This window comes from Marmota monax, unplaced genomic scaffold (assembly GCF_021218885.2).
Source record: "Marmota monax isolate L192 unplaced genomic scaffold, Marmota_monax_Labrador192_F-V1.1 WCK01_AAM20220418_F8-fsc00061, whole genome shotgun sequence".
Classification (NCBI taxonomy): domain Eukaryota; kingdom Metazoa; phylum Chordata; class Mammalia; order Rodentia; family Sciuridae; genus Marmota; species Marmota monax.
In genome coordinates, this window is record NW_026695230.1 from 392,393 (window position 1) to 414,323 (window position 21,931).

The 21,931-nt window shown below is 33.8% G+C and overlaps 1 protein-coding gene across 2 annotated transcripts in view; it reads right to left on the reverse strand.

Annotated features, from left to right (window-relative positions):
• The window catches only part of Ano3 (anoctamin 3), a 394,245-nt gene that overhangs the window by 164,201 nt on the left and 208,113 nt on the right, over window positions 1–21,931 (reverse strand). For both annotated transcript variants that reach the window (XM_046438219.2, XM_046438221.2), the window contains exons 2-4: window positions 19,878–20,072; window positions 18,788–18,859; window positions 3,852–3,970 (exon numbers count right to left, since the gene is read on the reverse strand). In XM_046438219.2, the coding sequence (XP_046294175.1) occupies window positions 3,852–3,970; window positions 18,788–18,859; window positions 19,878–20,072 (386 nt within the window). The remainder of the gene's footprint in view (window positions 1–3,851; window positions 3,971–18,787; window positions 18,860–19,877; window positions 20,073–21,931) is intronic.

Genomic DNA, 21,931 nt, shown 5'->3' on the forward strand with positions numbered 1-21,931 from the left:
TTAAAGATTTCCCTAACTTTAGGACATGAAATAACCCTGAGCCTAGCTGAATACAGACTTAGATCTTGTGTAGTGCCATCTCCAATTTTGATAGCTTCTTGGGCTTCTGCATGTGTAGACATATCTATCTCCTGAACTACCTCCTCATACTTGGACCCTAGTGTTTTCCATCTTCTTTTGTCCAGTTTTGCACATAGTAGCTTCCTAATAAATACTATTGCTTTATTGATTTTACTTCATAATATTAGATACTAATATTATAAATGGTTTTAATCTCTATAATATGAGAGTTTCCATAAAAATAACACATAATAAAAGTTCATGATTTAAAAACAAATGTTTGGGCTGTGGATATAGGTCAATGATGGAGCACATGCCTAGCAAGTGGGAGGACTTGGGTTCAAAACATACACACACACACACACACACACACACACACCAATATTCTAAAGATAGAATTTATTGTTCTTATGATTAGCCTAAAAAACTACACAGTTCTTTGTTTATAAATGTACTGAGTGGTGGATATATGATAAAAATAAAAATTCACAACTGACTTAAAAATCAGTTAAAAAATGTTTGCACAATAATTGACAAAATTTTTTTTCAAACAGATGTAGAGTCTATCTACACCCCAATACCTACCAAACTAGTCAGATGTATTTCTGGATTTCTTGGTTTGATTTTACATTTGACAATTTCAACTGAGCTTCCTCATAAATTCAGAATAAGAGACTACCTCAAAGGATCTACAGTTATTTTCTATGATCCTAAACTGTAGCTGAAGACAAAGTTTGTTAGAAAGCCCTATTTGTTTTCTATAATCCAATTCTAGTTATTACTTGCTGCATAGTTTTACACCACACATTATTTTCCCCTTTTGAGTTTGTACTCCCTTCCATTGACTATTTATGAACTTGCTTTGTCATATCTTAAAATGGTCCCTTTGCAACTGTGTAACTTTAGTGAAAAAGTAAAATATCAGCTAGTATGCACAAAGTGCACAAGGAACATCACAACAACTGCAATTATCACAAATGAATGGTGCTGTAAAGCATAGGTTTTTAGATGTGCAATTTAATATATATACAAAAAATTAGGGCTTTGAATGTACCTCAGTAATAGAATGTTTGCCTATCATGTATAAGGCTCTAAGTTTGATCCCAGTACCACGAAATACTCTGTGTGTGTGTATCAGATTATATATATATATATATATATATATATATCCATTCTTCATAAATATGAATATAAATATATGTTTTACATATAAATGTCAATTTGAACCCTATTAAAGTAGCTATTTGTGGGTCACAAAGTAATGAAGATCATCAATTTCATGATATCTAACCTAAAAGATATATCCCCACTATATGCACAGATAAACTCAAAATTTCAATGTGGGTTGTAAAGAAAAGAAGGCCAACAAATTTATAAAGTATATGGTATCCAGCTAGTAGTTCAATCAATAAAAATTAAGCTCAATACATTTTTGTTTTTCAGATTTCCTGTGACAAATATACACAAAGCATTTTCTGAGCAGATTATATTGCTCCTCCCTTGTATCTAAACTTTGCAAGTTCTAGCTAAATGACTTTCAAACAATTTTTTTTTTTGCTATTACAGTACAACCCTTTTTCAAATGGAAATTGTGCTGCACTCTAACCTCTGAAATGGTTAGAAAAGTGGACATAATTTGATAGAAGCTGGGAGTGTGGTCTCCTGGGTGACTCTGGATGCTTTTCCGGTTTGAGCAGAAGTGGAATAGTTGATGGGTAGATAATCAAGTAGATTCAGTAGGACGTCTCACTAGGATTTTTTGAATTAGACTACTGTGGTCTGTTAAAATATTCTGATATTTTACTATCAAATCCAAAATATTAATGAAGGTTTAACTGATAATTTTTAACATTAATATTATAAAGGTTCAAGCCAAGTCAAAGACTTGGATAATGGTTACTATGACTAGAAATAAAATGATAGATATCACTGCTTGCAAGGTGATAAATTCTGAAGAGGTAGATAAGAGAATATATTTAATTAGCTCATTTTCTATTTATTTAAAGCTTTTTAAAATAATATTATAAGCACCCTAAGGGATAAGATCTCAATTTCTCTTATAATTCTTTCTATTGGTTCAATTGAAATAGTTCTTCACAAATTAAAGAGACTTTCCAGATAATTTATATTGACCAGACACAGGGAACACATGAAGTTAATGCAGAGAGATAAAACTCTGACTTGCAAAGAAAATCTGAGAATCACTGGAATAGAATTGTAATCCTCTTTAACAAAACCCAGAGAAACAGAAATGAAGAAACTTGTTATAAACAATTAGCCCAGAGTCTATTAATGTTTGGTCTCACTCATGATTCTGTAGTAACATTAAAATTCTGCTACATTTCTTCACAAATTCATCAGTAGTGACTAATAAAGAACTTGCAAAATTAATCTAAGCAAAATAAAATCAAATATCATGCATAAAATTATAATCAAAATGTGATTATTAGCTGTGCAATGATCATTGAAATAAAATTCATCCTTGATCTAAATTAAATACCCCATTTTTTTAACATAAGTATCCCTACTTTATTCAATAGAAAAATAAAATAAATGAGCTTAGCCTGAGCTTGGATTTGTCTCAGAAGGCACCAAAGGGGAATATAAATCCCATGCAGTTATAATGATAAAAACAAGCAGCATCAATTTGACATTTGGTGCTAGATGGTCATGCTCAGATGCTTTGAAGTGTCTATAAAAGCATTTTATTTGATGCATGGTAAAAACTGAACTTTTCTTCAATATTGCATTTATTGATGAACTACAATATCAATGATGTATTATCAATCTCCAAATTGTTATAAAAATATGACCTGTGGGCAGCTTTAATATCCCCTAAACACATTCACATAGTTATCTCATTTTTTTCTTCAAATAATTTTGTCAAGCAGAAATGATTCAGTTTTTATAGATGAGAAAAAAGGCCTACTGAGTATAATTAATATCATCAAGTTATTGCAACTAGTTATTAGTGAAACTGGAGTTCAAATATTGGTCCATTTGACTAAAATGTATGAATTTATTAAACCACACTAATTTTCAAACAAATATGAAAAATGAAGAAAAAAAATCTCAAAAAAGAATAATACTGAACAATTATATGTTTCAGATCAAACATTTTAAAATTCTGTTTGGTAGACATAATGTTATTTTTATAGGAGGACTAAGTTCTGGTGTTCTATTGCACAGTCCGGTGACCACAATTAACAATAAAGTGCCATGAGCTGGAGTTGTGGCTCAGCGGTAGAGCGCTCACCTCAGACCTGTGAGACCCTGGGTTCGATCCTCATCACCACATAAAAATAAATAAATAAATAAATAAAGATATTGTGTCCATGTATAACTAAAAAATATTTTAAAAAAAAACAATAAAGTGCCATATATTTCAAAAGGAATTATGAATGTTCTCTGCACAAAGAAGTAATAAATCTTTAAAGATATAGATATTCTAATTTTCCTGATTTGATCATTATAATTTATACATGTATTGAAACATTACATTATATCCCATAAATATGTATAATTATTACATGTAAATCAATATCAAAGAATAGAGTGTAAAGAAGAAAATGGCAAACTTTGATAAAATAAAATAAAGTTATTAAATAATAGAAATAGAATATGATATATGTAAATAAATATTCATGTTTGAGTCTTTAATAGATACATATTAACATTTATGATCCTTTGTGTTCTTCAGCAAAAAAAAAAAAACAACTATGTAAACTATTATTCAAATATTTTTAAAATTCAGTATAAAAATGATGTATTGGTAGTTTTGTTTGCATTACCTTAGATGATTTTGCTTTGGATTCAGGTTTATCTTTGATAACAAAGTCATTAATGAGACGCGATCGATCATAGTTAGCATGTTCTGATTCATCCATGTAATCCTTCTCTTTTCCTAGGGCTGAAAAACAGAAAGAGAAAGTTACATGTTTATACTTCCTCTCCTTTTTCTCAATAAATATACTAATCTCTTCAAGTTTTCCCAAGGTTTAGGTAGGCATAATGTTCACATTATCCATCCTGATATTTACAAAAGAATAATCATATGGAAGTCTGCCTGTAATTTTATTAATGCTTCCATAGTGACTCTGTAAGAATTCAATGAAGCTGTGCTATTTGAAAGCTATTTAAGTTTTTTGAAAATAAATTTATAATCATTCAAACTATACTAGACAGTTGATCTGAACTGAACTTAAAGATAAGAGATATTGGTAAGAACAGAATTGACTCATAAGCATTTATTTGCTTAAGTAAAACTGCATTAATTTTGAGAATTTGTTTTCTTAAAAGTTGGGAAGTTTTATGAATGTGAATTTTGCTGAAGGATAAAGAAATCCATAGAATAAAACCATGAACATTATTCCAACAAATACTTTTTTAAAAAAGAGAGAGAGATTAGAAAGTGGAAACTATAGCTGCCAAAAATGGAGAGGAGACATGAAAAATTATAGTTACTATTGGAATAATAAAATTGTATAAGAGATTATCATATCAATTACAAATAAAGATGTATATGAGTGATCAATAAGCTATATTCAATGTGAAAGAGTATACAACAAGATATCAGAATAGGAAATCTCCATAGGATCCATAATTATGACCAAGAATTTCTATACTTCACAAAATTCCTATTTTGTATGATACAAATATTACTTTAAATTAAAAAAAAACATTTAGATAACTATATATTCAGCCATTTCAAATATATCAAAATGGCTTGAATAAAATTATTTCATTGAATCTCTTGATACCTATCAAGTATTAATTTTGACCTGATGAACAAGTATATAAGGTTTTCTTAGTTCAATCAGTTGAGGATAGAGCTGTGGCTCAATGGAAGAGCATTTGTCTGGCATGTAAGAGGCCCTAGGAGTTCAAGAGTTCAATCAATTGAATTATTACAGGGAAGAAAACTTAATTTCTTTTTTAAATAATGTGAAGCTAATAGTTTGATATTTGCAGTGGTATAACTAAGATTGTGTAGGTCGTAACTTGTCTTTGGATGAAATTAATGATCAGCTATGTTAAAATTTCTAAGTATTTAGTGATTACATCTAGGCCAATTAATAATACCTAACATTGATAATATTTGCTAAGTACATATTAAGAAGCATAAACTTTGCATGCATTATTTCCTATTAACAGTTTTATGGAGTATGCATAATTCAACCTACATTTAATAAGTAAACTAAGGCACATAGAACGTAAATGATATACAAATTCATTAAGCTAGTAAGAGTGTATCTAAAACTGAATCATATCTGGCTAAGACTTCTAAGTTGATGTTTGTCAATATAGCATAATGTTTCTCTTAAATTTAGGTAAACAATAATTCATTTTTTCAACAATTATTTTTTAAATACCAATGGTATGAAAAAACTCTTAAAAAGTAGCAAACACAACCCTGCCTTAATAGAACATTCAAGTAAGAGAAGAACAATTTTTTAAAAAAATTAAGTAAAATATTAAATATGATTTGTGATCAGAGCATTGGAGAAAAATCACAGTAAGTAGAAAGGATGCAAGTGTTAAAGGCAGTGGGAGGATGCTATTTTATTAAAGAGACTAGTAATAACATGTGAGCTTAGATCTGAAGAGGTGAAGCAGTGAGTCACATGGGTGAGCTAGAAGAATGGTCAACACACAGAAAATAAAGAAGGCAACACTTGCCATAAAGAACGGAAGGGGAAAAGAGGAGCACCATGTTTTCCAAAGTTGAGTAATGTAAATTCTGCTGTCATTATTCAGTGGGTAACCAATCTATTCACCCTTTTACTTTCATGAATTTTGAAGAACGAAGGAACAAAATCAACCACACTATGCATGAATGAATATGCCACAATGAATCCCATCTTTGTGTATAATTACAAGGTACTAATGAACGAAGTATACATGTTAGTAAATAGAAGGCAAACAGAAGAGCAGAGAAAGGGAAATGGAAAGAGAGAAGGGGAAGGAAATGGGGAACCACTGGGGAATAAATTGGAGCAAACCATGCTGTGTGCATTCATGAATGTCCCGCTAATATGCATATGCATAATGTGCAGATCAAAACACACACACATATACACAAAGAATTTAAATGCACTCAGCAGATACAGAATTCCCCCTCCATCCTAAGGCAGGGTATCCTAAGTCTGCTTTTCCACAAGTTTGATCGCATAATCACGTATCAGCCTTCTTACAAGAAATCTTAGAGGAAGGAATGGGGCTTCTGGACCAGAGCTATGCTTTATACTGGCTGTTTCCACTTATGGTTTTCTTGAAAGCTGCAACAAATTCACAATTTCTAGCTTATTTCAATGCACAGCTGGAGGAAGGCAACTTCAAAATGGAGATGTACTGGGTTTGGCAAAATTGTAGAGCAGGAGAGCTGTGTCTTCAGAGGCTGTATGCCTTCTCTTAGGTCAGCCCTTATCTCCCTCTTTGGAGACAGCATTGTAAGGTTGTAAGATCAGGGTCAGGCATTGAAGTCATGCATATTTGGTTTGAATCTTAATCAATTTGCTAGGTATATGACCTTAACTTTTTTGGTCCATAGTTTCATTTTCAGTTAAACAGTGTTGCCAACATCCTGCTGGTAGAGCAATTATAAAAATTAAATATAAAAATGTGAAAGTACCTAGTGTATACATATAATAATGATCAATAAGTATTAGCTTCCTTTGTTTAATAGTCTTTCCAATAAACTGAAAATTTATATTTTTCAATGTAATTAACATCCCATATCAGCTGATTTTGAGTTAGTGAAAGGGATATTGTTCTGGGTAAGTCTGACTCAATCAGATGAGCCATTAGAACAGGCTTTAGAATTCATAGACGGAAATCAGAAATGCTCTCTATTGCTGCTGTAGAGAAGTAAGCTACCATTTTTAGTCCTATAGCTGTTTCTGGCAATAGCCATTTGAGCCTGGAAGAGGACCTCAGAGCAGATCTCAACCATGACTGACATCTTAATTGCAGCCCTTGCAGAGTTAAGCTGTGCTCAGACTCCTGACCTACATATATAGTAAATGACAAATTTGTTGTTTTAAACTGTTATATGTATGCAAACAAGTTACACAGCAATAGATTATTAATATAATAGGGTGATGGTTGATATCGGTGCATGTCCACACTAAAAAGCAGAATCACACAATTATTCCAAAACTCACAGTGAAAATAAATAATTAGGAATATACATCGATCGGGGTGTGCTTTTATGATGATCTTTTCAACATTAAACATGAAGTTTATGATTCCAAATGCCTAGTTATGAACTCTAGTTATGAAGTCTATTTTTTAAAATTGACATGTGACTTTGTGAAAAACTTCCATTTAGAATTGGTCTCTTCAAATCAGACAATATGTAAGAATTGATCCAACAGAACATTGCCTCGTAGATACAAAGAGTAAAGTAGTGATGGCCTAAAGTTTGGTTTCTAGGGGCTTTAGCAGGTTACAAATAAGGAGTGTAGGTCTGTTTCATTTTGAAGTAATGGAAATGTACTATAATTGATTTGGATGATAACTACACAACTATGATATTACAAAAAGGTATTGAACTGTACATTTTAAATGGATGAATTGGTTGGCATGTAAAGTATGTCTCAGTAAAGTTATCTTAAAACAAAAACAAAAAAAAGAGAGAGAGAAAAGAAAAAGTACAATATCTAGATTTTTCTTGAACTGAAACATAAGCAAAAATGAAACTGCAATTGAGGGTTAATCTACTAGAGAAGATACCAAAATTCTACCATCCTCAACTTTCCAGTTGGTAAGGCACAGATGCTTAGTATTGCTGTTGTGTTTCCTTTCCCTTCCTCTCTCCCTGATCCTGTCCTTTCTTTCCTTTTATAGCAGAGAGCAAGCAAGAAACCAGGGAGTTTTTAAACAGCAATAGATAAACAGCATTTGCTACTGGGGAGGTGTGCTGGTCTGTGTGTTCCGGGGTGCCATTTCTCACCCTAAATTTGTCACTTCCCACCCATGTAATTTCCTTTTCTTCATCTGTGAACAGATTTTTTAAGAAGGCCTTCAAAGGTCTTTTAAACCTTAAAAATTATTTAACTACTAATTTCATGTTTATAATGATAATATAATAACTTACATTAATAAATACCTTTCATTTCCCATGTACTACATGAAATGAAACTTATGGAGAATTTTCACTCATATAATCTGATTCCATTGAAAAAATTTAGGCAGTTTTTTGTTGTTGTTGTTTAGTTTGGCTTAAGTTTTCTCCTGTTTTTCTCTTTCATTTTTATAAATATTCCTGCACAGAAATATCCTTACATCATCTTGCTAAAGGAAGGGTCATTCAGTTTTGAAAGTATCAGCATTTACCATCTATCCATGAAGGTAGTATTTCCTCCTCAGATCTTCTTCTGCTATCCCACTGCCCACAGCCCCAACTAGATCTCCTCATGTTCCCTTCTGAATCCCATCATAATAATTTTCCTCTTGCTTTCCTCTTCTTGTTTCTTTTAATTAATTATTTCATTCTTCCTTGGTTTCTTATCTTTTCTTTCTTCCTTCCTATTTTTTTGGTTCCTTTGAATATGTCTGAAATGTCTGAAATTAAGCAATTATTTCAGGGTCTAGGGTCTATCTCTATCACATAATTTTAATTGCCCATAGAGTCTGGCATGACTTGGTTCTTAGAAGGCACATTCAGTAGAAGACGAAAGAGAAAGAAGATGAGGAGGAGGAGGAAAGGAAAAATATCCTTATTACTTTAGAAAATTGAATTAAAATGACACAATTCAAAATTTATTTGAATTTGAGAGTAGAATGGTGGTTACCAGAGTCTGGGAAGAGTGGGCAGTGGTAGGGAAAGCTTTGTTAATAATTATTACTCAGTTAAACAAGAGCCAAAGATTCTGGTGTGCTCTTGTGACTGCAGATAAAAACAATGGGCTGGGCATCACAGTAACCTAGAAGAAAGAATTTTGAAATTTCACAGCACAAAGAAAAGTGATAAATGTTAAAGGAGATAAATTATTCTGATTTAAACTTTATACAATGTAAACATTACATGGTATCCCATCAGTTTGTATAATTCTTATATTTTCATGTATCATTCAAAAATTTTTAAAAATTGGAAAAACCAATAAAATTCTTTCATCAATATGTAGTTATCTTTCTTCTTGCCATTTTTCCTGAAATTACACAAAAGTTCTCTTCAATATTCACTGCAGGGCTGGGGATGTGGCTCAAGTGTTAACGCGCTCACTTGGCATGCGCGGGGCGCTGGGTTCGATCCTCAGCACCACATTAAAAATAAAGTAAAGATGTTGTGTCCACCGAAAACTGAAAAATAAAAAGTAAAAAATTCTTTCTCTCTCTCTCTTTTCTCTCTCTCTCTTAAAAAAATATTCACTGCAAACTCTGCCATTATCATATAAGTGGTAATGCTGTGTTTGACCATATTTGTAAAATGTCTCAACTCAGAAACCAGAAGCCTATGTTCTCAGAAACTCTGCAAACACTTTTCCTGAATATAAAACAAAAGTCTTAAGAGAATTTCTATTTTTCTTGAAAAATGCTTGCTTTTTTTTAAAAAAAATATATATATTTTTAGTTGTCAAAGGACTTTTATTTTATGTATTTATATGTGGTGCTGAGAATAAAACCCAGTGCCTAACACATGCTAGGCAAGCGCTCCACCACTGAGCTACAACCCCAGCCCAAAAAAACACTTGCTTTTTTCTCACACTATACCACTTCACTTCTTATAACTATGTGAATATCTAAGTGGATAGATGATGATAGTGTACAGTTACTACCTGACAGGTGCCCTTCATTCATTAAACACATGCAATGAGTTCTGCTCTGTACTAGGGATTCTTCTAGTTGGGAATCAATGAAAAATACAATGAAAAAATTTGCTCATGAACTTGAGAGTATTAGAGCCAAAAAAACAAACATCACACTTATATATTAGACAGTGATGTGATCAATGAAGAAAGATAGAGGTGGGCAGGGAAAAAACGAAAAAAATGTGTGAGGGCAGGGAATAATCTTGCTGTTTTAAACACAGTGGTCAGGATTGCCTCCCTGAGGTGACCAACATGGTAGCAAAGATGCCAAGGAGGTAGTAAGCACCCGGCTGAACACTGTAGGCAGAGGGTGCTGCCAGTGAAGGACCCTCAGGTGGGCCATGCAGTCCTTGTCTGTTCACAGACCAGAGTAGTGTGGATGAAGAGGCAGGGGCAAGGGAAGGAGAGGAATCATTTTATGCTATAGTATTAATGAAGGGAGTGCGGCAGGTCTGGAGTTGCAGGCCCTAAAAAATTTTGTCTTTTATTCTGAGTTAAACATGGTGCCGCTGAATAAATCTGAGCAGAGGAGTATTATCTTCTCCCTTAGATTTAACAAATCATTCTGGTTTCTGAGAAAAGAATAGGCTGAAGAGGCTAATGCAGAAGAAGATTAGAATATACTTCAAAATCTTGGGGAGAGAGGATGTGGTTTGGATCATGGTAGCAGGAAGATTTTTTTTTTTTTAAATCAGATGGAGGAGGATGATAATGAGAGGATGATAATAATAATGATTTGGTACTGGGACAGAACACAGGGGTGCATTACCCTGAGCTATACCTCCTGTGCTTTTATATTTCATTTTGAGACAGAGTCTTGCTAAGTTGCTGTGGCTGGCCTCAATCTCGTGATTTTTCTGCCTCAACCTCCAAAGTTATTGGGATTACAGGTGTGGATCACTGTGCCTGGTTAAGATTATGAAGAAAATCAACAGGTCTAGCATGGTATCACATGCCTGTAATCCCAGAAATTTGGGGAAATAGGAAGGAATACAAGTTCTAGGACAGTCTCAGCACCTTAGGAAGATGCCCAGAAACTCAGTGAGACCCTGTCAAAAAACAGAAAATTAAAAGGAATGGAGATGTAGCTCAGTGGTAAAGCACCCCTGGGTTCAATCCCCATTGTAAAAAGAGGAGAAGGAGGAAGGAGAAAGGAAAGAAGGAAGGATGGAAGGAGGGAGGGAGGGAGAGAGGGAGGGAGAGAAATAACAGAATTCTATTGGATATGGCATGCAAAAAAGAAAATCAACAATAACATTAACATTTGTAGTCTGAGCAACAGAAAGGGAGCCATTTTTTGAGTGTTATTTTATTAAATTCTTAAAATCCAGTGTTATTAGTCTCCTTTCCACTAGTGAAAAAAAATGGGCAATTACCTAAATTGTACATTTTTTTCTTGTAACAGAATTAAAGCCCATCTAGGTCTTCTATTCCCAGCCACTGTATAACACTGCCTCTTGTATAAAATAGATTGTTGAGCAGCAATTTGTAGAGATGATGATTTTGGAAACTTTAAAGCAACAGAATGTTCACGAATGAAACAAAAAAGTAACTGGGTTATATAAAAATGTTAATATACTTGTTGAACGAAAAAAGTGAAAATTCTGAATTATAAGTATAGTGTCTATGACTCAAACACTGAAGATTAAGATCCAAAAGATAAAAATTATAAACAGACAAGTAAAAAGTGAGGTAGGTTTAGTATAGACATTTATTAAATATATGGTTTAATATCCTCTGTGGACCAAGAATTGAAAATAAAAATGGTCTTATTTTATGCCAGTACATACTTTTCATTGCATCTTAAGTTTTAAGTAAAATTCTCAAAAGCTGGCAAGATGCTAGGAAACTGATATATAGTCACTGGCCTCCCTTATTAATATACATTTTGTTAAAAGTGCTGTGACAAAATTTATATATATGTTTCAACAATGCAACTAAAAATAATGCAAAAATCATAGTCCAAAATAAAGAAAATCAATTCTCAAAATAACATTCCTCTAAGCCTGTGAATATCAAAAGAGAAACTATTACCACTTTAATAAACAGTAACTCCATTTTTCTGGTTACACCAGCTAAAATCCTTAGAGTGACTTTGATGCCGTACATTTGATTCTCAAGTCAATTTTCTTGATTTACCATGAAGCATCATTTTCCTGATTTACTCTTTAGCACATATCACTACCTCATATATGATTATTATTAAATCTTTAGCATGTGGCAATGAGAGATTTCTTTCATTTATACCCAGATCATCAATTAAATTTCAAATAAAAAGCACTATTTAAGAAATAACACTAAATTGCAATACCAAATACACAACATGTTTTTTTAATAGCTTAATTTTTATGTTGTGCTAAGGATGTTCTAGGCAAGCACTCTACCACTGAGCTATAGCCCAAGCCCTGTATATTCTTTTACTAGATGACTATCTTACATATTTTAGCATTTCTGAAATTAAGATAAGATAAATAGTCCATATATTTAACAAATGTGGCAGCAACCCATTTTTTCTAAAAGCTCTTACTAATTTAATGATGCTTCTCAGAATAGATAGTGTCTTCAAATATAGGAAGCTTAAAAATTAAGAAACAATGACTTTGAATACCAAAACCAGTTTCTGGAACAGTGTTCATAGGATAAAAAAATAAAATGGGATGAATAAAGTGTTAATAGGGTAAATTTAATTACAAAAATTGCTAAAAATTGATTAAAAAATTCCTGCTCTTCACTTGCAAGATGATAGGATGACAGAAACTCCATAAAAAGTGGACTTCTCAAAGTTTAAGAAAATTATTTCATATGTTGAAGTAGGGAATTTAATTTAGTACAAAGAGAAACATATACCTTAAAACAAAGCCAAGTTAAAATCTTGGTTTTGTCACTTATTACCTGGATAACACTGGTTCAGGAATGTTTTTGTAATTTTAAATTTTGCATAATAAAATATCTCATAGATTAATTCCATGGAGGAATAAATTATGTGAAGTGACTTGAACAAATAAGGCATTATATAAATATATAACCTTTTTCCTTTAATTCACAATTCTAGGATTTCAAAATTTGCAAAAAGATGCAATCTGGGGGTACCAAAAGGCCATATCTTCCATTTAAAAACTTAAATCAATAGGAAACAATAGAATTATCATTCATATTCCAATGAGAAATTTAAAATTTAATCTACAAATGCATTAATAATCTTCAATATCACCAATATTATGATCATGATAAGATATGTAGACTCAATGGGGAATGCAGTAAGTCTTTTAAATGTTATTTGCAAATCAGTACTGATTTGAAATTGAAGGGGTATGAACAATGCAGCAGGTTACTACCTTAAGTGCACAACATTAAAACTATAGCCAACTTCAGGATTATAATTTTAATAACAAGATGATTTCAGCTCTATCATTATTCTTTATTATAATGTCATTCATGTTGTTACTTCATCATATTTTATTTTAACTGTAGGAACATCTGCAAATGAAGGAGGTGTCTCTTGGAGAATTTTAAATATATAATTAGTATTAGTCTCTTTCCCTTTACTTGTAACTGTGCATCCTTCCACACATTGCTAAGAGTTGTTTGCTCCAGGATTTCTAGAATAGCTGAGGATGCAAATTAAAGTAATAATAATAATAGCTAAAGGTTATTTTCAGACTTTATAATTTATGTCATCTCCAACATATATTGTCTCACTAGCGTCTCACAAATGCTCTTAGTAGAAAAATTCTATTCTGCTCAATCTCTTTATTTGCAATACAAGAAAATATCAGACAGTAATTTGTATCTCCATTTCAAAAAAAAAACAAAAAACAAAAACAAAAAACTGAAGAACAGATGGTGTGTACCCAGGTAGCAGGACAGTTGTTCCCTAAAATTGTCCCTTCTGACTGCTACCAAATTTCATGACTTTCAAAGTTACTATTCTACAAAAGTTTCTTGTGAAGCCTATATCCGCATGTGATTCATACATGGTTTTCTCAGAGTCTAGAACCTGGTGATTGTGAGGACCCATATATTAATTATTTGTCATTCCTTTATTGTCTATTTCTCCCTAAGCACATCTTTGTCCTAAAGTTCCACTACTAGATAGTCACTTTGAGGGCACTGAGGGATCTGTAACCAAGGAACCCACAGCTAAGCAAATCCTGCAGATAAATTGGATAAATTTCAACAGTGTGGGAATCCCCCCACCATCGAGTCATCCAATCATTATTTATTCACCTCCATCATTGAGTAGATAGTACATGCTAAGCAATATGAATAAGACTGATGCAAATAGCTGTGTTATCAAATAGTGAGATTAATGAAAGTCCTATCCAAAATGCAATAATTATAGAAAGGCAGACGCTCCCAAATTACTGAGTAAAAGGAAGGACCTCACATAAGAGTAGTGCTAGAAAGGCAATTTTACTACTTAATCAGAATGAAGACTTTTAGGTCTTTGAATGTTCTGCATAAAGTCTGTGAACACAAGTTAAACGAATAAGAGCATATTCAGCGCAAAAATGAACAAAGCACTAATTCTGAACAGGTGAGAAATCTCAGTGATGAATGATATTAGAGAGAGCAAACCATGGGCAGATTCCACAGCAGTCCATAAAGATGTATGTGTGTCAATATTTTCTGTCTTATGTCCATTTAGGTATTGCCACTAGTCCTAAAAATATTTTTGAGTACCTGCTATGTGCCAGGTACCACTCTTGATTCTGGTGCTACAAATGTCAGCAAGATTGACAAGGTCTCTCTGCCTTTTAGAAACACAATGGGTAGGAAGGGGGGTCTAAATAAAAAATTCACAAAATTTGGAGTAGTGATAAGTATTATGAAGACAGATAAATCAACATTAAGGGACAGTACTTGAAGCTGTTGTGCATTTGTTTTATCTTATCATCAGGCCTGGGATAAGAGCAAGCCTACTATTACCATAAGGGACACAAGAAGCTTCTGTAAGCCATAGCACTGTGAGTAAAGGGAGGCATTAGAAAAGGGCCAGAGAGGCCAGACCTAGATTCTGTGAGGCCTCCAAAGGCCATAGCAGGTTTATATTTTAGATATAATAGAAATCCAGGAGGAATTGGAGCAAAGAAGTAATAAAATGTCATTTTTCTTTTATTAAAGCTTCCTGTAACTGCTGGATGGACAACAGACTATAAGGAGGCAAGAGTTTGTGACCAGTTAAGGAGTTACCAGAGCTGGGGAGTGATATTGGCCAAAGCACGTTTTTAAATTATGTGTTGTGTGCATGTACAAATATGTAACAACAAACCCCGTCGGGATGTACAACTATCACACACCAATAAAAAACATGGGGAGAAAAAGAAAGCCACTGCATCAGTGTACCAAGAGAAGGCAGACTGGACCAGCTAGTGGAACAGCTAGTGTGATGAGCAGTCTTCAGGTTTTAGACATGACTTTGAAAGTGGAGACAAGATGACTTTTGAATATGTTAAATAAATAATTAAAAGATAAACCAAATGCACAGAGACCCTTGGGCTGCAATGACTGAAAAATATTGTTATTTCAACAATTCTTTTATTTATGTAATCCCTGAATAGGCTGGAACATGAGTAGAAAGTTCTTTCTTATATGATCTTAATAGGGAATGTTGCTGGGGAAAATTATGGAAATCAGTGATTTTATAAAATTATGAAATGAATGCAAAAATTACCAGGTACTTATTTGACCATAATTGTTTCAAGAAATAAGAACAGTGAGTACTCTACCAAGATAAACTATTAAATTTGTAGAAAGTGAACAAATGTCTTAACATTGTAATGTGAATCACTTCCTCAGTGAATCACAACATATTAGCAAAATGTTGAATTCACTGCAAGATTGAATAAATGCATTTGGTTGGTAGAGCTCAAATTATGCTGGTCTTGATGAGACCTCCATATCTCATTTCCAAGTGACCTGATTTTATCGTACATGGTCATGAGCAGCATCAAATCTATTGCTGGGTATTTCTTTGTCCTTGCAATTTTCCAGCATACTGAGAAAAGCAAGTGGCAGGCAATGGTGGTGAGCCCCCGAAATAAAAGGATAAGATTATTGCCACACCAGGGTTTCAATATCATTGTTACTTGCCTCAGCACTTGGTACAATGATTTGTATGTGTGTATCTGGTGGAACAGTGTGGAGTGATACACTGGCTTTATGACCTGCTCTATGAAGAACAGAATTAAAAGCTACGATATTACCAACAAAAAATTAAAAATAGTGCCAGATAATTGTACCTATCCCCAAGGGTTCTTATGAGAATTCAGTCTGATGAGGAAGGCAAAAGTATAATAAGCAAGAGTTCAGTAATTTACTGTTTTTCCACAATGTCTTAAGCATTATATTCTGATGATATTAGAAACAGTTGTTTGATAAAGATATCTCTGGATCCAGAAAAACTAGGTATTGAAAGACAAGCTTGGTAACTGTCTAAGTAAAAAAAAAATGAACAAATACTTGATGTTCTAGGAGCTATGCTAGAACTGTGTTCCTTGATTTTATTTAAAAATCTTACAGAGAATGTATCCCAGATTCTAAATTTATAAATAAGTTCACTGAGGCACAGAGAGGTTAAGTAATATATCACAGTCAGAGAGCTTAGATATAAAAAAGAAGATTTAACCCGTGTTGGCTTGAAAAACAGAATTTCATCCATGATATAGGCACACTGCTAGACAAACTTAGTGGAAACTTCTGCTGAGAATTAATAGAACCATGAAATTCTTCCTTTAATGAAGGACTGACATCATGCAGTTAACTCTACCACAGCACTAATATTCTCATGGGATGGCTCAAAGCAGCTCACTGTAAGGAAGAAAACTCATTAACCAGATGCATTTGTCAGACACCACTGGTCCTTAAAAATTCCAACCCAACATAGAAGCTGATACTCCATAAAAGAAAAATTGGAAAAATTAGCCGCTTTGCTTTACTAAAATACTTACGCTTTCTACAATTATACTCTTGATATATCTGACATCATTTTGTTTGACCTATTCTCAAAGATGATGAAAGAACCCACATTATAGACATGGAGGTTTCTTGAAAAAGTATTTCCCACCCAGGAGCTACATCCTGATGGATTCCTGGATTGCTTAATATTATAATGAGGCAAACACCTCATCATGCAAATGGGTTTTCATCTCTTCAGCAGTTGGCATATATCTCTAACATTAATGAATTCTAGACTGATACAGAAAAACTGAGTGTGAGGTACAATACCTGGAGAGATGTCCACCACATCAGGAGGTCAATTAATAGTCAACCAAAATGATGAGGAGAGGAATGGGAGTTAGTAAGTGCTCAGAAAAACCTGCTTTGACTACTTGAAATAAGAAACTTCCAAAAATTGGGTTCAAGGAATTGAAATTGAAGGTTTACATGATTAGAGTGATTGGCAAACCATTAACTAGTATTAGTTGGGGAGAATTATCAGGAAAAAAGCCATGGAAAACTTACCACATGTGTAGACATTTTGGACAAAGAAAATATTAGTGTTTTTCTTGTTTTGCTGTTGTATTTTTGTTTTATTATCAGAAAAAAAGTGATAATAACCATCTCTTTCAGACTTAATTGCTATGGGAAATATCTTTGTACTCTGAGCAATGCATTTTTTCTGGTGAAATAATCTTTTGATGTTTACATGAAGTGAACCTGCTGCTTGCTTTAATTAGTAAATTTGATAAACCAGTGCTGTTTCTATGCCACACACATTCAAACAATATTATGAGAAACCTGACTAATTTTCAGTCATTTACAATGTTATCATAAATTACATAGTTCACACCTTTAAGAATGATAAAAATACATTACCAATGCCCTGAGAAACTAATGATCAAATTTGAGGACAGAAATTCTGAATCCTGGATACACTTAATATTTGCCTGTGGAATTTTGGAACTGTATGAATACCTATATTACTCCTTCAACAAATTAATACTGATTCTCTGGAGCTGGGACAAGGAAATTTTAAGATCTGAATATATAACCAGGTTTGAGAACCTTAATGTAGACAACATAGCCAGGCCCCCATGTTCTTACCACTGAAAACTCAGGGCTTAATTTCTTATACTTATAAATATATTCACTCCAAAGTTGCAAAATAAGTGTTTGGGCAAATTAGTATTATTTTTTGATTAATTCTTTCTTTTTTATTAATATTTACTTTATAAAAAGGAAAAGTTCCAGCTGGGCATGATGGTTCGCATCTGTAATTCCAGGGCCTTAGGAGGCTGAGGCAAAATGATCCAAAGTTGAAGGGTAGCCTGGGCAAATTATCAAGACCCTGTCTCAAAATAAAAAATAAAAATGTAGAGTGCCATTGTGATCAATCCCCAGAAATGCATGAAAAAGACAGAAGAAGAAGAACCACCACCAACAATAACACAAGGAAAAGTTCAAGTTCAAAAGCATCACTCATGAGAAAGGACAGCAAGGTGTTGATCTGAATTTATACCTTGCTCAACAAAAGCAAATCTCATGTGGTAATAGCAAAAGGCAAAAGAAGACACTCATCCTCTTGAAGATGACTCTTGAAGAGACCGAGTTAATTGTCACTGCTAGAGGAAAAGGAAATAAACATTGTCCTCTAACGTAAGAACAGAATCTTTCAGTATTACTTTGATTGCAAATATCAGGTGCCATAATTTGATAAATGTAGTATTAATAATAGCATAAATGTACTAGGCAACAGCAAAAATTGTTAACATTTTTATGGGATTGTTGTTCATAAAGGTGTTGTTTTATGTCTTATTATTTGAATTTCAAAATGTACAACAAATTCCTTAATAATTTTTAACTTTAGAATATTATATTCACCAATGGAATGTTAAAAGACAAAATCTGTTTAAGGTTTGAAAACAGATTTGGAGAGAGGAAAACGAGGAGTGAAATACAGAATATTAACTCACCCAAGCAAAAATCGCTGAGGTCAGCAAAGGAACATTTGAGCACGGAGTCTTTTTCATTCTCTTCGGGGTTAACTGAAAGAAAGAAGACACATATTAGTTTTGGTAAATAAAAGTATAGTGACTGAAAAATTATTATTATATTTGATGGACAAATGATGGCTAAAATGAAGAAATTTTTTATGTTAATGTTTGAATTATTTAAAATAAATTTTGATAAGTGAAAAAATATTTATGCTACATTTAATACATTTATCCTCTTGAACCATTAGTGCTTTCATTATTGAATAAGGCTGTAAGTTGGCTTTTTATAATATGTAGTTATTTTGCAGTGTTATTAAGAGATAAGTTTTGGTATTTTCAAGTTATTCAGGGAAAGTAGCAACTCAAAGGAATCACATGAATCAATGTATGAAAAAGCTAGAGATGAATGAGAAAAACAAACTCATCTTTGAATAATGGGGAGCATGATTTTATTTTGACTCTTGATTTTGCAAATGGTCTAAAATCATAACAGTGTGTCTCTGACAAGCCTATGTGTGTAGAAGACAGCCTAAACTCAGCCAGTTTCTTTAATGTGGCATCTAGCTAGAATGTGCCTAAAATTTAGTTCTTGCCTGTCAACATTTTGTTGCAAATACTAGTTCATGTTCATGGAGCCAAATCTTCACTGTTTTATAATCAAGATTAAAATCTTTGGTTTCTCTTTTTGGGAAATGGAATTCTTTACTGATGACATTTTATTTGAACACTGCTTATAAATTCTAACAAGGAATGATTTTATTAACAACAGGCAATGTAAACAATGGCCCTTTGAGATAGTGATTCATGCATGCACTTGGTCTGTCTTCTGCTGCAAACAGCAAGTATGTCCAGATTATTATGGGACTGGCCACCTGCAAAGCAAGGAAGGAATAAAAACATTTGGCCAACACTGGGCCTTTCATCTGATTGGCAGAAGGAGGGTCTGCTCTCTGTCCTATTCTAGTCTCCTTTCTGAAGAGCTCTATTAAAACCAGTCAAATGGAAAAAAAAAAGAAAGGGTGCACTTATTTTTCATAAGTTGAAGAAGAAAACAATAATTGCTGCTCACCTTGCTCTGCTTTGTCAGCAGAGATTAAAGTTACAGAGGTCGGAGCCTGAGATTCACTCTCGGTTGACTGGAAGAGCGAGGTAGATTGGCTCAAGCTCTTTGAATGAGTATAGCTGTGGGCAAGGCAAGGCAGGGATCTCCTAGATGGTTTCAATGAAGTTTCTTTTGTTATCTCACTTTTGCTTACATTCATACCTGCAAGTTCAAAAAGATGAGCTTTAGAAATGATCTACTTAGGAGAGGTCAATAAATAATTTTCATATACCATGTAGCTTTTAGAACTCAGATTTGTTTCTGTTTTGTTAGGGGAAAATGTTGAGATTTTTGTCAAATAGTTCTGAGAAATAAACAGTTTCTCTTTCAGTTTGAGATTTCAATATATTTTCAAATTTTTTTGAAAAAAGAAAATGGAAATCCAGGGAGTTATAACAACAATAATTTGTATTGTCTTTGCATAAACCTAACCATTTAGATTTTCAAGTAGTGAAATAAATAAAACCTAACACATTCAAATTACTACTGCTAAGGAGAGCCCTTCTTTCTCTATCACTTAACTACAAACATAATGCATTAATAGTAGTTGTTACAATTTAGATCTGGAATGACCCCCAAAGGCTCATGTGTTGAAGGCTTGGTACCCAGTGCAGTGATGTTCAGAGCTGGGCTCTGGGGAAGTGACTGGATTATGAGGGCTCTAACTTTATTAGTGGAATTAATCCATCAATGTATTCACAATTTGATGGTATTATTGGGAGGAAGGAAGTAACTGTAAGAAGTGGGGCCTACTTGGAGAAAGCAGATTACCGTGAGTGTTTTAGTCAACTTTTTCACTGCTGTGACCAAAGGACCTGACCCAACTGATTGTAAAGGAGGAAAGGTGTATTTAGGGGCTCGTGGTTTAAGAGGTCTCAGTCCATAAACAGCAGGCTCCATTCCCTGGGACTTGAGGTGAGAGGCAGAACATCATGGCAGAAGAGTGTGGTAGAGGGATCCAGTTCACAGGATGATCAGGAAGCAGAGAGACTCCACGCCCCAGATACAAAATATGTATGCCCCATAACCATGCCCCCAATGAACCACTTCCTCCAGCCACACATCACCTGCCTCCAGTCACCACCCCATTAATCGCATCAGTGATTAATTCACTGATTAAGTTAAAGCTATAACCCAATCATTGCTCCTCCAAACCTTCTTGCATTGTCTTCCATGTGAGCTTTTGGGAGACACTTCACATCTAAACCATAACAGTGAACATGCTCTGGAATATAGATTTCCCTTTCTTTCTCTCTCCTTCCTGGGTGCCATGGGGAGAATCAGCTCTCCTCCTCAATGCCCTTCTGCAGTGATGTTCTGCCTTGTCTCTGACCCAAAGCAATAGGACCAGCTGATTATAGACTGAAATCTCTGAAAACTGTGAGTGAAAATAAATCCTTCTTGCTTTGAGTTGTTTATTTCAAGTATGTTTGTCACAGTGATCTGGAGACTGCATAAAGGTAGCAATGGTTTGGCACAAAAGCTGGATCAAGAGGGAATATTCCTGTGCTTCTGTAAGAGTCCCTTTCCTCCATTAGCAGCAGCCCCTATCACTGCTACACTCTAGCAAAGAATGCCTCCCTCTCCTTTCTCCGTCTATCTTCATTCACATTATGTCAATCCCAAATCAATCCTCATCCACAGAATTCTAATATCCAAATATTTTTGGACTCTGTCATTTCTGACAGTGTCTTCCACTAAGACTGCTTCAATCGGTCCTTGGGAGTTTACATCCAATGTCAGAAAAACCCACTTAGTATCCTCCTCAGCTTTTTCTATGGAAAATTCATTTTCTTACCCACACCTAGCACTGCCCCTTACCCCCCACCGACAATACTGCTTCCCTTGTAGACCCTTTCCCTCCTACAACCTCATAATTCAGGCTATCCGGCTTCAGGTGGAGTAGGTATCCTCCTAACTACTAACTGCCTTTTTCAATCCATTCCTCTTTCTCCCTATTCTCTGAAACACACACACACACACATACACACACACACAATAACAACAAAAACCCTTATCTC